The 14,090-nt window shown below is 44.4% G+C and overlaps 1 protein-coding gene across 5 annotated transcripts in view; it reads right to left on the reverse strand.

Moving 5' to 3' along the window:
- Positions 1-376: 376 nt before the first annotated feature.
- The window catches only part of FDFT1 (farnesyl-diphosphate farnesyltransferase 1), a 29,410-nt gene continuing 15,696 nt past the window's right edge, over positions 377-14,090 (reverse strand). For all 5 annotated transcript variants that reach the window (XM_070794393.1, XM_019965790.2, XM_070794394.1 and 2 more), the window contains 5 exons: positions 12,093-12,221; positions 11,113-11,304; positions 8,966-9,142; positions 7,494-7,646; positions 377-4,282 (listed from right to left, as the gene is read on the reverse strand). In XM_070794393.1, coding sequence (XP_070650494.1) covers positions 4,061-4,282; positions 7,494-7,646; positions 8,966-9,142; positions 11,113-11,304; positions 12,093-12,221 — 873 coding nt within the window. In that variant the 3' untranslated portion in view covers positions 377-4,060. The remainder of the gene's footprint in view (positions 4,283-7,493; positions 7,647-8,965; positions 9,143-11,112; positions 11,305-12,092; positions 12,222-14,090) is intronic.

The raw sequence follows: 14,090 nt of genomic DNA on the forward strand, positions 1-14,090 counted from the left end.
TCCTGGAGTTCACCCAAACTCGTGTCCATTGAGTCGGTGATGCCATCCAACCATCTCATCCTCTGTCGTCCCCTTCTCCTCCTGCCCTCAATCTTTGCAAAATCACAGGAACATACATACACGAAGGACACCAGTTCCTGAGGGCTCAGGAGGCCATTAGAATTGGCAACATCCACTCCTCTCCCGCCATCACCACCATCACTGGCCTGTTGATACCACAGATCACTTCCCCTCCACGACTGGGGGCTGGACCAGTGCTCTTCTGAGAAGCGGGGAGGTTGGCCTTTGGATGTGCCTCAGAAGTTAGGATCAGAACTACCTCATACAAGCTCTTACACTTCTGGTTAACATTGTAGGAAAAACTGGTGGAACCCAGTACTTACAGAATGTTTAATGAGGTTTAAAGCTGTAGATATATCATTGCATTATTTGTACAATTTCAACCGGGAAACATGCATAACCTCGGTTCTAACATTTTCTACCCATTCCCACATGTGAGTTGAATAATCTCATTTCCTACTTTCTCCAATCCATGCTATGTACCCACCGGCACCTCCATCCTTACCCGGAAGCTAGCAGAGATGCACTAAGTGGGCCAGAACGGACCTTAGGGCATCTTCGTGCTTGGCCTAAGGAATCGTTGCTATGAAACAAAAAGCAGAATTTAGGATTGGGATTGATGTCACTACTTCAGTAAAAAATTTGCCACACTGATTACCACCTTGTCACCTCGGCTCACTTTTTCTTGGGTGCCTCCAAGCAAGAGGACGGTTGGAAGTGACAGTGCCTTTTCGTTCTTTAAGTGGAGGAGGGCATATTTTTGTTAGAAGTGGGAGCAAAGGTCGATCAGCCTAACCCACTCAGAGCATGCATCAGAACGCTTCACTTGAGAGCCCTGCTACTCAGGACTGGCCCATGGGCCAGCAGCACTGCCATCTCCAAGGTTCTAAGAAATGCAGAATTTGGGGCCAGACCTGAGTCCGCAGTTAAAGAAGACTGTCAGGGACCTGTTAAAATGCAGGTTTTGAGGCACCTCCCCAGGTCTCCTGAGAAACCATCAGTTGACTCAGTCATGTCCAACTCTTTGTGACCCCATGGACTGCAGCACACCAGGCTTCCCTGTCCATCATCAATTCCTGGATCTTGCTCAAACTCTTGTCTACTGAGTTGATAATGACATCCAACCATCTCATCCTCTGTCATCCCCTTCTCTTGCCTTCAATCTTTCCCAGCATCAAGGTCTTTTCCAGTGAGTCAGTTCTTCACATCAGGTGGCCACAGTATTGGGAGTTTCAGCTTCAGCATCAGTCCTTCCAATGAATATTCAGGATTGATTTCCTTTAGAATTGATTGATCTCCTTGCAGTCCAAGGGACTCTCTATCTGGAGTCTTCTCTAACACCACAGTTCACAAGCATCAATTCTTTGGTGCTCAGCCATCTTTATGGTCCAACTCTCACATCCATACATGACTAGGAAAAAACTATGAGACCTATGAGAAAACCCGGAACCTTCAGGCAGTTCACTCAAGTTTAAGAATCAGCCTGAGAGCTCTGTTCCCCAAACTAAGAATGCCTGTTAATTAACAAACATCCAGCCACTCCTCCTCCCGCTACACCCCCAGCCCCAGAGAAGGGGCCCAGTAAATAGAAGATGGGGGCTTCAAAGCAGTTTCCCAGGGAAGGGTGGGTGTGTTTGTGGGTGCAGGTCTTAGTTACAACTCCAGAAAGCTGCTCAAATGGGGTTGGGCTCTGTGAGCTTCTTGAATTAAAACCCTAGATTCAGCTTGTCAGAAACTCCTGTGAGGACAACTTAAAATTTCTCTCTGGAAGTAGGAGCCAAGTAGACTCTACCAAGGATGCCATACATATAATTAAAGTGCAGAGTAGAGGGCAGGGCTGACAGATTTAGAGACTAAAAGTACAGGATGCCCAATTTGAATTCAGAAGTCCTTTTTAAAAAATTTATTTTTTGGCCTATGCTGGGTGTCCGGAGACGCTATGCATGTGCCGTCTCTAGTTGCAGTGAGGGAGGGCTACTCTTTGTTGAATGCAGGGGCTCTAGGCATGCGGGCTTCAGTAGTTGTGGAGCATGGGCTTAGTTGCTCTGAGTATGTGGGATCTTCCCAGACCAGGGATTGAACCCGTGTCCCCTACACTAGCAGGCAGATTCTTAACCACTGGACCATTAGGGAAGTCCCAGAACTCCTTTTTAAAGCATAAATATGCCCTGTGTGACATATGGGATAGAATTATACTAGAAAAAAGTTTATCTGGAATTCAAGTTTAACTGGACATCCTGTATTGAATTATATCAATAGTAGAGAAACATTTAGAAGGCAAATGTTCTTCCAAAGAGCTTAGGAGTGTGTACCAGGGCCAAGATCCCCAACAGCTTTACAGCTGGGAGGGACCCACACCACCCAGAGGTTCAGAAAGCCCCACAGCCCACGGCTGAGTGAGGAATCTTCCAGTGCATCCTCAGACCAAGGTTGTTGCCACCAGCTTGTCCCGCGTCCTACGTGAACTTTAGCAGAACTAATAGGTTTCAACATACAAATCTTAACAACCTACCTTGGAATATTGAGACTAAGTTTTGGTGCTTAAATTATAAATATTTGGAAAATTGTTGAGTCTGGCTTAGAGCCGTGCTCCCAAGTGGCAAGTAACTTTGGGTCAGTGTGGTGGCTGGTTTTGGTCTCAAATGAACTGAGGACCTGAAGCCTCCACGAACCCCAAGTCTATTATCAAACTAACCATCAGTCTATTATCAGACGGCCAGCAGCAGCCACACGACCAGAATCAGTGTGGGTATGAGTGGGGCAGTGCAAACCCAGTTTTTGCTGGAACAAACCTCTTTCGGTGACTCACTACATAAAGAGCAGAAGCTAAATAGGACTGTGCACTGTATATACCAAGAGCCCGGCTTCTGGAAAGTTCTATCATGCCCTCCAACAGGGATTCTTGGGCTCTGTGCTGAGACTCAGGAGTCACTGGGTGGGCATGGCCCAAACTTCAGCAATGCCTCGGGGAAAAGGGAGACAGACCATTGTGCTGCGGGATGGGGCTAAGTGCCACTCGGCGTTCAAGCCAGTCACCAGAAAAACATCTGCCTTTCTTGAGAAACAAAAAAAGCCCAAAGCTGAAAATAACCTCTGAATTCAATAAAATGTCTGAACACAGCTAATAGAACTGGCCAGAAGCACAGCAGGCCTGGGGAAGGGACGCCCTTGCTCCCTTTCTGGCAGGGACAGTGTGGGGCTGGGCAGCCGGGTGGTTCCAGCTTTCTGGGGGCAGCAGCCTGCCACCGTCCCTCAACCACCAACTCCATACCTGGAGTTCCACACCTGCCACGCCTGTCCAGGCTTCAAGTGAACTACCCTTGACAAACGCTGAATAATTCAATTCTTTATTATAAAAATCTCAAAAACGTTAGCTTTGACTGGAAACTCACCTGCTACGAAGGGACCAACGGCAATCCTGAAACCTAAACTCCCTATAAACAAGGAAATGATGCCAACTTCACCAGAAGTTGCCTCCTAGGCTTCATGTGCAGCAGGCAGTCTGCATTCTTAGGAATATTTCCTAGAACTCTACAAATATTCACACCTGCTACATTCAAGTCCACTGGAAGAGACAAAATGATGGAAAAAAAACAAGAAGCGAATGGAAAGAAAATTCACTTCACTTTCTACTGTGATAGGTATTCAAAAGTTGTTTTGCATTAAATACATTTAATTGTAACTCTAGCCTGTATTCACACTATGATCTCCTCTGCAGCCCCGGATGCAGCCCCTTCCCTGATGGCAGCCGTGAACGTTCGGCGTCAGTCACCCCGCACAGGTGAGTACAGGTGGCTGAGCTGTCCTTTCCCTTTAATCCTATCTTTTTCTCCACCACAGGTCACAGTTTCTAAAGGTCCAGGCCCACAGTACTCTTTGAGGGATTAAAACAGGAGGGGAAAAAAGAGAAGGAGCCCACATCCATCCCTGAAGAGAAGGTCAGTCTGTTTCCCAGATAGGGGCTTGGGAGGAGGGGCGTTCAGTCTCCAGACCGAGCCAGTCAGTGCTCCCCGGTCTGAACGTAGTCCTCTGTGACCTGGGACAGGGTGCTCAGGTACTGCCAGCTCAGGGCCGCCAGGAGCATGACGAACGACAGGTAGATGGGCGAGTAGTGGCTCCGCGAGACCAGCTGACAGTTGGGGAGATTCTGTGTCCTGATGGTGGAGATGATCTGCTGTGTTTTAGTGGAACAGGGGTCAGAGTTGGGAATTCTGTGATAAATCTGTTGAAGAAAGAGGAAAACACAGTAAATCCTAAAAACCTTATAAATATCTGTGCTCACTTCTTACGACAATCTGCAACAGCTAGGCATTTTATGCCCATTTGATCAGTGAGAAAACTGAGGCTCATAGAATACAAAAGTAACAACCCCACTACTAAGGCAGGATATCAGCCTAGCCTGGGTGATCCCCTAGCCCATCCCGGAGCAGCAGGGCCGTCCCAGTGGGCTCTATCCCAGCACCTCAAAGAGCCAGTGGCATCCACATTCTTTGTTGAGGCTGAAGCAGAGTGACGTGGTGGAAGGAAATGATATTGCGATCCGCTCCTGTTCCCCTCCTTGTTCATTCACACCATTCCCTCTGCCTGGGAATGCTGCTCCCATGTTCTGTCCTCAGCCTGAGTACCCCCTCCTGCCCAAGCATCAGCTTTAGTTTTTCTAGAACACCCACCCCAAACCACCCAGGTCTGGCCAAGGGCCTCCTCGGCTCCCTTCTCACCCATCACCCTTGCTGGGGAGGAGTAGCCAGGGAGGAGGGCAGGAGGGAAAGAGCACAAGCATGGTGGTGGGGACACAAAGAGTTCAGACGTCCAATCCCCTGCCTGCTCTTCAAACCGTGCTCACAGGCGCCACCTGGGCATCCTGCGATAGACGCATTCTGCCTCAAGAACAGAAACGCTAACCCGCTTGTGGAAGACACAGATGCGGGGCACAGGACTACGCCCTGAGTCGAGAGGATCCACAGGGTTTGAGGAGCACGGACCACAGCCAAACAGGAAGCTCCACCTGCTAGAAAAAGTTGGTCCTTGCCAAGAATCATCTTTAGCAGAGAAGGAAGTAGAAGTTTCTGGCTGTTTGCCTGAGCATTTGTTTTTGTCCCAAAATAGCTGGTGGAGCTTCTCACCAGCTGCCAGGTACCCAGACTGCCTTCCAGTGGAGGCGGCTCCAGAGGACGAGGCCCTGAGGAGCAGCTGCCCTGCTCAGGGGATCTGGGCTTCGCTCCACCTCGTCCTTCACACTTCAGACTTGTGAGAGCCTTGAATTCCCTGCACATGTGCAATCAGGGAGCCCAGGGGTAAATGTCTTCCCGTCTTACATGCTCAGCGAGGAGAGAGAGGATGCGAGCTAACCTCTGGCCACCAGCAAAATGCCCAACAACTTGTGGACTTCATACTAAAAGTCTTCACTTGAAACTTTATTAACAAAATGTCCTTAAGGCTGACATTAAAACCATTTCACATTCCATTCCTTGAGACTCGGAAATTTTCAGTTTAAGTCAAATAAACTTATGGCTATTAATATTTCCTCTAAAATACCTTAAGTTTCACTAGAGTAATTTTAAATAAAATAATTTATCTTTTTTATATTTATTTATTTGATTGCAACAGGTCTTAGTTGTGGCAAGTCAATAGGTCAACATGTGGGATCTAGTTCCCTGACCAGGGATCAAATCTGGGCCCCCTGCAAGGGGAGCACAGAGTCTAAGCCACTGGACCACCAGGGACGTCCCTGCAAACTTTTCTTAAAGGGCCTAAAAAAGTATTTTCAGCGTTGTGGGCCCTGTCTGTTATAGCTGCTCAGCCCTGCTGCTCAAGAGCCCTGGGAGCCATGGACGATAACAGAAACAAATGGATGGGGCTGTGTCCTAATGTAAAGTCATTTATGAAATCAGGGGGTCAGCCAGCTGTGTGTGGCCTGCCCTGCTCTGCCCTAAGTCAAACTGTGAATCCCAACTAGGCTTTAATTCCAGTAGTGATGGAAAATACCTAATAAAATATGAATTCTAATACAGCAATGGAACTGCCTACATTTTAAAAACATGGTTTTCTAAAATCAATGATCAGAATAAAATTATAAAACTATTCTCTGAACTATAAACTACATAGCATGTTTCTAATTTATAGAAAATGGGAACAGTACCTAAAATGTCACTATTTAGAAAGGGTAATTCAAGCCTTTAGAATTGTGGTGAACAGTGGCTCTGAAGTCAGCCAAACCTGGGTCCAAATTATGGCCCCAGCCATGGTGTTAGGGCCTCAAATTTCCTTGATATTAATAGTACCCACCTTTTGGCTGCTATGCCAGGTACAGAGAAAGTCCCAAGTAAGTGCTGGCTGAACAGTGAACCCCAATGTCCCAAGTCTCATCAATAGCTATTTTTTGGTCAATAGCTGGACATGTTCATCTAGTCAGTAAAAGAATTTGGGGTTTTTTAAAAAACCTGCTCTGTATACCTTCTATGAGTGCCTCACACAGAAATGCAGAGATCTAAAACTTGGCAGATGGAAGACAGGAAAGAAATACAAGAAAAATGTGCAATATGCAATGGAAATCAGAGGAAGTCATTGTATTATAGAATTTTTAGATAAAACTGCTCTTACAAATCTTATCCCTGTCAAAACATAACCCAGGGACTGGAAGGATCAGAAAACTAGGGACAGTGGTGACCTGTGGGGAGGGAGGTCTTATGTTTTCATCTGCTTCTGCAGTAATTCAGTCTTCAGTAAGAACAAACCTAAGCCTCTCGGGTTTCTATGCAGCGGAAGGCGGTAGCCACCCACACCCTCTGTGAAAATCAAAAATGTCTCCAGACGCTACTAAATGTCCTCGGAAGAGGAGGAAGCTAAATCATCTCACTTGAGAAGTAATTGCTCAGGGCCTGGCAAGTAGAGAGCCCCAACCTCTAAGAAAAAGTTCTAGAACAGGCATGCTCTGTTTTATGGGATGCATTTTGGCAAAGGAAATGAGATCAACATTACAAAATTTAGAAATAGTTGCAGCCTCTTGGTTTCCCTTTATCAAAATTCCCCACGATGGATTCTCCACTGAGGCCCTTGCCATAATATGAAGTACTGGACAGGGTGTCAGGAAGTGTGGCCTGCGATCCTGGATGCCCTCAGATGCTATGTCATCAGCCACAGACCTGGCTTCACATGCATCAGCCATAAAAGGAGAAGCCTGGTTGGCCTCTAACTTCACCTTCCAACTCAAAAAATATGATTCTCCTGGGAGCGCCATCGTAAGACCTGGCTTCCTTTATCCCCTCTGACTAGGGCACCAGGAAGCTCCCAACAGTCGGCTCCCTGTGCATATTCTTCTGGAATAAAGGACACCAACCCATGTCTTTATGCCATAACACTGCGAGTTGTTGAGATCATCTAATATCCCAATATGAAAGAATGTTTAAATAGTAACATTATTAAATAAAGCCCACCTCTTCCATGTACTGGTGTATTATGGCTTTTACAGCTGGCATGTTGGTGGCATCCATCATCAGGGTGACCGCTTGCCCTTTTCGAATCTTCACCACCCCCTTGAACACCTGCTGATTATTGTAACAGGCAGCCAAAGTAGCAATGGCCATGACCTATGGATAATGAGAGACAGAAAACACGTTCATCTCATTTCATAAAAACATGTGAGAAACTGCACTGTAACCAGTCATCATGAGATGGGAAGAGAACATGGGCAGAGAGCGCCAAAGGGCTAAGATACAGCTAGCCAAGAGAAAACACCCATAAGGAAAGCACGCCAAGACGACCCCAGCTCCCATGCCTCCCTTTCTCAGCAACACACAGAATCAAGCGCCCTTTGCAGTCCTGAATAATTCTATAATTTAGTCACAAAAGTTCCTTTTTATTTGAAAAAAAACCCCACACAATCCAATGTAACATTTTCCATGCTAAGGCAATGAGTTATTATATCTGAAAAACATATATTCCAAAATAGTATCTGAAAAACTTTCACTATTTTGTTTTTTCTCCCTATTTTTCCTACAATGAACATAATCATTATACATTTAAAAAAAAAAAGTACAGGGGGTTGTGGGGGACAAAAATAGGGTGTGAGAGGGTATGGTCTCCCATGCTTAAAAGGTAAATTATTTCTAGGATAGATGGAAACCTAATTCCAGCATATGGTTTCCCAGGTGGCACAGTGGTAAAGAATCTACCTGCAATGCAGGAAACCCAGGTTCAATCCCTGGGTTGGGAAGTCCCCTGGAGAAGGGAATGACAACCATTCTGTTATTCTTGCCTGGAAAATCCCATGGACAGAGAAGTGCGGTGGGCTACAGTCCATAGGGTCGCAAAGAGTTGGACACAACTAAGCACATGGCATATATAAGTCCAGCACGGAGGTTTTAGTTCCATCAGCTGGGCAAGACTGGTCATTAGAATAAGACCAAACCAAGTTACCAAATCAGCTAAATCCTGTAACTTTCTTCACTTCGAGTTAAAAACTGAAATAATTGGTAAAGGGATTTAAAAATTAAGTTCCTAGGTTTCAGAGGCTCAGGTTTCATGTTCTGTTATCCCAAGATCTAGGAAAAGGACAGCAAAAGTTAAGTGCTTAATTATGACTTTTTAATAACAGCTTCACCTGTGTTTCACCCAGAACTCATAAAATCTGGAGTTGAAGCCCTCGATTTAAATAGTGAGGATAGGAATCAAAGTAACTAGTTTAGAGTAGCTAATGGGAAAATACGTTCTAGAATTTTTTGGAAAAGCACAGACTTAATTAACCTCAAGGCTGAGCTGAGTGTGGTGGTTGTGGGGCAAAGAAAGAAAATACACTAGAGTCATCTTTTAAGGAACTCTCCATTCCTAAATAGACCAAAATAGTAAATGCCTTCCATCATCCCCACCCCCAGCATCCCACCCTCTCCTCAGGCTCCTCGCTCAGTACCTGTGGAATAGCACAGAAGTTAAAAATACTCTGGTTTCTAAGTCGTGACAGGTAGGTGATGACGTCGGGGATGTGGTGCAGTGTGTTGGTGATGAGTTCATTCAGACACTGCACAGCCAAGTCAATGTTCTCTGGCTTAGCAAAGTCACCCAGCTTCTTCACGTACTTGCTCCAAGTCTGGACAGATAAGCAGATTAAAGACAAGTCAGCATATGCATAAGGGAGCAATGCGCGAGCCACATGAAAGGACCTTTGCAAATAAGAACTATGATATACAAAGTGTGTCTTGCCGCTGCCTCACCTTTCATCAAGACTGAATCTGTTTTAACCACCATGCAATGGCTATTATAACTACACTCTAACCACAACCAAGAGTAAGTTAAGTGTTTGGGAAAGTGTCCCTTTGGGACAATTAGTTCAGCACAGATGGAGCAATACTTTGATGACCTCAGGCCGAAAAGGCCTCCTGATTTTCGCAAGGCAATTGTCTACTTCTGAAAAAATAACCAGCTATAACAAAATCAGCTACAACGGCATTGTAAGATAAACGTTAAACATTCGCAAGGTGTCCAGGCCTCAAAATAATTAATGATTAACCTTATGTTCCCAATTCTGATAAGAATACGGCTGAACAAGTTATCCGGGGGAAACGAGCTGAGTGTCTATTATAAGAACGTTACCCTCCTTGATCTTAGTAACTTGAAAGTGAAATAACAGCCTCAACTTGAACAACGGGATTGGTTTGATGATCTTTAATGATATTACTTAGAGGGTTCTCTGAAGCTAGCAAATAACTTACTTTTAGTCTTAGGTATTCTTAAACTTCCTAAAGAATAACACTTATTATAACTTTATACAACCCATTCCAGTGTTCTTGCCTGGAGAATCCCAGGGACGGGGGAGTCTGGTGGGCTGCCGTCTATGGGGTCGCACAGAGTCGGACACGACTGAAGCGACTTAGCAGCAGCAGCAGCAGCAGAACTTTATACACTCCCCAAAAGAAATGACTGGGCCTAAAAGGACTAAGAGATTTAATGGAAAATCAAATTTGTTCTCCATGCTTAACATGCACCTAAACTCACTCAGATTGATGGTACTCAACTGTCCTGCAGAACCTGGAGAAAAAGGTTAATGAGCACCTATGTAACCATCCGCCAGCTTCAACAGTTACTGACGCTTGGCTTCTACTGCCCCAGCCCCCAAATTATTTTAAAATCCCAATAATCACTGTATTTATCATTTTATACTGATATGTTATCATTTAATATTATGAATTTCTAAAAGACCAGGAACCTTTCTTGCACATATATCTTATCACAACTAAAAGTTAACTAAAGGTAAATGTTTAATACAGATTATCCAGTTAGCAGCCATACTGTCCCACTGTCTGATTTTTTCCCACTGAGTTTCCTCCAATAAGGACCTTAAACAAACAAAGTCCACGCGTTGTATCTGGCTGATGTCACTTAGGTCTCTCTTAGGTCCAGCTGCTCAGTTTTTATTTCACTCCTCAATGTGGCCCAGTCCAGGAAGAGAACCCTGGCCGGTCAGTGTCCACGCCCAGTTCAAGGGGGCCCGTCCACCCCAGCCGCTCTAGGCTTCAGCGCGGCCCTCGTGGACTCACACGCAGTCTGACAAGGAACCCCTGTTTGATCTGATCTCCCTGTAGCTGCTCTGGCTTTGTCCTGCAGACTCTGAGCTCTCGTCTGTGGAGCTGGTGTGCTGCCTGCACCCATTCGTGGTCTGGAGCTCCTGGGGATGTTCTGTCGCTTGTGCTTTTAGACATGTTATCCATGAGCTGGGTTTTGGGTAAAGCTTGAGTGTCTCATCTTTTTTTTTTTCCCCTTTGGTGAGAATCTGGAAAAATCCAAAAACTATGACACAGGAACCAAGCCTCTGAGTGAGTCACGGGACGTTATACCCACCACTGGAGAAAGCCTGTCCAAGAAAAAGGGGACACAGCCTGAACTCCTAGACGGATGCAGCCAGTCTCCCTGAAGCAAACTAAACCCTAACCTAGTCTGCACGTTCTCCTGTGCTGTCTAAGGGGCCTTGATTTGTGTTTCTGTCACTTGCAACCAACAGGATTCAATGGTTTGTTGTCAGAGAGCGTTCAAAATTCTGCCCAAACCCCCTGAAGCTGTTACCTCTTGAGGCCAAAACTCTCTCCCTTCTCGCTGGTCTTCCAGATAATCACGGATGATGTTTGTTTTCTGCAGGAAAAGGCCCATAGAGTTGGCTCGCTCTGTGTCTTCGCCAATTAAGGGGTCTTCTAACTCCGAGGCAGAGAAGAGACGGGAGAGGCCAATTCCCACTAGCCCAGCAACATAGTGACAGTACTGTAAGAAAATGTTTAGAGTGCTTAATAATGAAACTTTTACTAAAAGGGAAACACTAGAAATCATTAGCTGCGAAAAACCAGGTTCCAAAGAAAGTGTAAAAGATCTCATTTTGCTTTAAACACACACACACACACACATTATATACCATGTACAGGTAAGCAGTAAAAAACATTCCAAGAAGAATGAATACGAAAGACTTAACAAAAATGATCTCTGGCTCATCAGAGATCTGTGATCTCTAGCTCATGTGATATTTCTTCTTCTTCTCTTTTTTTACTATATATATATATATACACTATATATATTATATTTATATTATATATATATAAAGATATATATTGTACATATATATGTACAACGCACATGCACTGCTTGTAGAATAAAAGGTTATTGGAAAAACAACCGAGTACAGTAAACTTTCTGATATCTGAAACTGGGAGTAAAGGCCCTGAGGGAATAAGGAATATTCTAACAGAAACTAGAATACTAAGTAGAGTTTAATCTTGAAGACATTTTAAGATCTTGCAGTGTCTCCAAATCTTCATTATGTAAAAGAACGTCATGGTAGTACTTTGTTTTTTTTAACATAATGAGGATGTGTTTTAAGCTCTGTGTATTAAGTCCTCAGAAACAACCCAGTGGTAACATAAGACTGTTAAGTGTTTATGAGGAGACATTACCACTGGGTTGTAAAAACACCACTTCTTCTTCATCCTAAACATCACGGTGGGTGTTGCCAGCTCATCGGTGCCACCACACCGACAATGCTCCACAGAGACACTAACCTTGTCCCACTCCCGTTCAGACGTCACGCGCTTATCCAGAAACTCCGCCATCCCAAAGCCCATCTTCTGGCAAACGTCAACAATCACTGTCTGATATTTCTCAGCCAGATTTCGAAACTCCAGGGAGATCTGAAATGGAGGTCGTAAAAAAACAGAAAATATGAAACATGTGTTAAAACTGGGAAACAAGATGGTACCTACGGATCGTAAAGCAGAGCTGTAACAGAACTTGTTAGTGAAGACCCCCAAATGATCCAGCAGTAAGCCTAAATCTATGTTATACTATGTTTCTACATACTGAAGAATAAGCTCAGCAAATTTCACACATGTTAAAATAGAAGGGTATAAAAATGCTAGTCTCCAAACTCAAGATGTAAAGTCTTATTATATGGTCACCTTCCCAATTAATGAGAAATGAGATGCTTCAACATAAAACTGAACCTAAGTGTAAGAATTTTAGGAAGAACACTTCCTTTTCAGACAAGCCTCATTATAATGAAGATTCATTTGTGCAGTCTTGGGTGCTCCCTATGCAACAAGCACTCCTGTGGGTACTGGGGTGCACAGCTGGCAGGTGACCTGCCCTAAGAGCTTATATTCCACTGAGGAGACCAGACTACCATTTTCCATCATCAGTTTCTGAATTCATGACATGAAGCTATAGTGTCTTACCCATTATAAAGGCTATACTTTCTAATTTCTTAAACAACTCAGTTTAGTTCAATCTGAGGCAGGCTATCCAATGTTTTTTTTTTTTCCCCATAGCCCAAGCTTTAATGTCAAAAAGTATTATTGATGCTTTTAAAATTCATCGCTACTGCATAAGTATCTTACTTAAGTTCAAAGAAGTGTTTGTAGGTTGTCAAAATAAAATATTAAATACCATGAAACTTTTCAAATAATATACTATCCACAAAATACGAAAAGTAGTGAACAGACTTTGCTAAGGATCTGAAGGGTGAGATCTTGGTCTCATGTAGACTTGGTCTACATTTACAGAAAGGTTAGAAAAACTCCCTCAGGAAACACCTAAATGTAAGGACCTGAGGGAAACTCAGCTGGTTGCAGGGCACTGAAAGAACTCAGAAGCCTAAGATATTAAGGATTATTCTGATAAACATTGACTGTTAAACCCCTAAAATCCGTAAAATCAATCCCATCTCTTCAGAACTGCTCTTTCCAGAACAGCTGTTCCAAGACAAAGCCCAAAGGCAATTCCCACGTGGACTGAAGCAAATCAGCGACTCTACCAAAGGTCATCTGAATCCCTGAATCTCGAGAGGACCTGGTCTTTCAACAGCTAACGGGGCTGGGTCAGTTCTATTTATAAAAGGGGCAAGGCCAGCCAGCTGGGGGAGGGGCAGCTTAGGCTTGAAAACAAACCCTCCAAGGTAAACACTTCACTGCTGAATGTGAACCAATTTCAGCTTTTTGGTACTTACTACGTCGTTGTACAGAACACGAAAACAAATGTCTAGGAAAGAGTGACAGTGAAGAGCTCTCCATTTCCCCAGAAATCTGAGGGAGGGACCTCTGCTCAGCAAGGTCACCCAGGAGGTGCTTTCTCTTGTGCCTCCAAGTAATTCTGTTTCCCACCTACAGTACGCTTTTTGGTCCCCGGGCCACTCTCTAGTGATGCTAAGTATGAGAAGAGAAGACACGGAAGAGAGTCCACTGGTATCATGCAGAAAGGTCAGATTCCCAACAAGGGTGACAGGGGCATGTAGACAGAAACCTCCCTAATAATAAACCTTGGGAGCTATGATCAAAACGCTTCACCTATATGTAAACTTTTACTTTCTTTAAAACTTTATTTTACTTTTAATTGGAGGATAATTACTTCACAATATTGTAATGGTTTCTGCCATACATCAACATGAATCAGCCATAGGTAAACCTATGCCCCCTCCCTCTTGACCCTCCCTCCCCATCCCACCCCTCTAGGTTGTCACAGAGCACTGGCTTTGGGTTCCCTGCATCACACAGCAAATTCCCTGT

This window comes from Bos indicus, chromosome 8, assembly GCF_029378745.1.
Source record: "Bos indicus isolate NIAB-ARS_2022 breed Sahiwal x Tharparkar chromosome 8, NIAB-ARS_B.indTharparkar_mat_pri_1.0, whole genome shotgun sequence".
NCBI classification, from domain to species: domain Eukaryota; kingdom Metazoa; phylum Chordata; class Mammalia; order Artiodactyla; family Bovidae; genus Bos; species Bos indicus.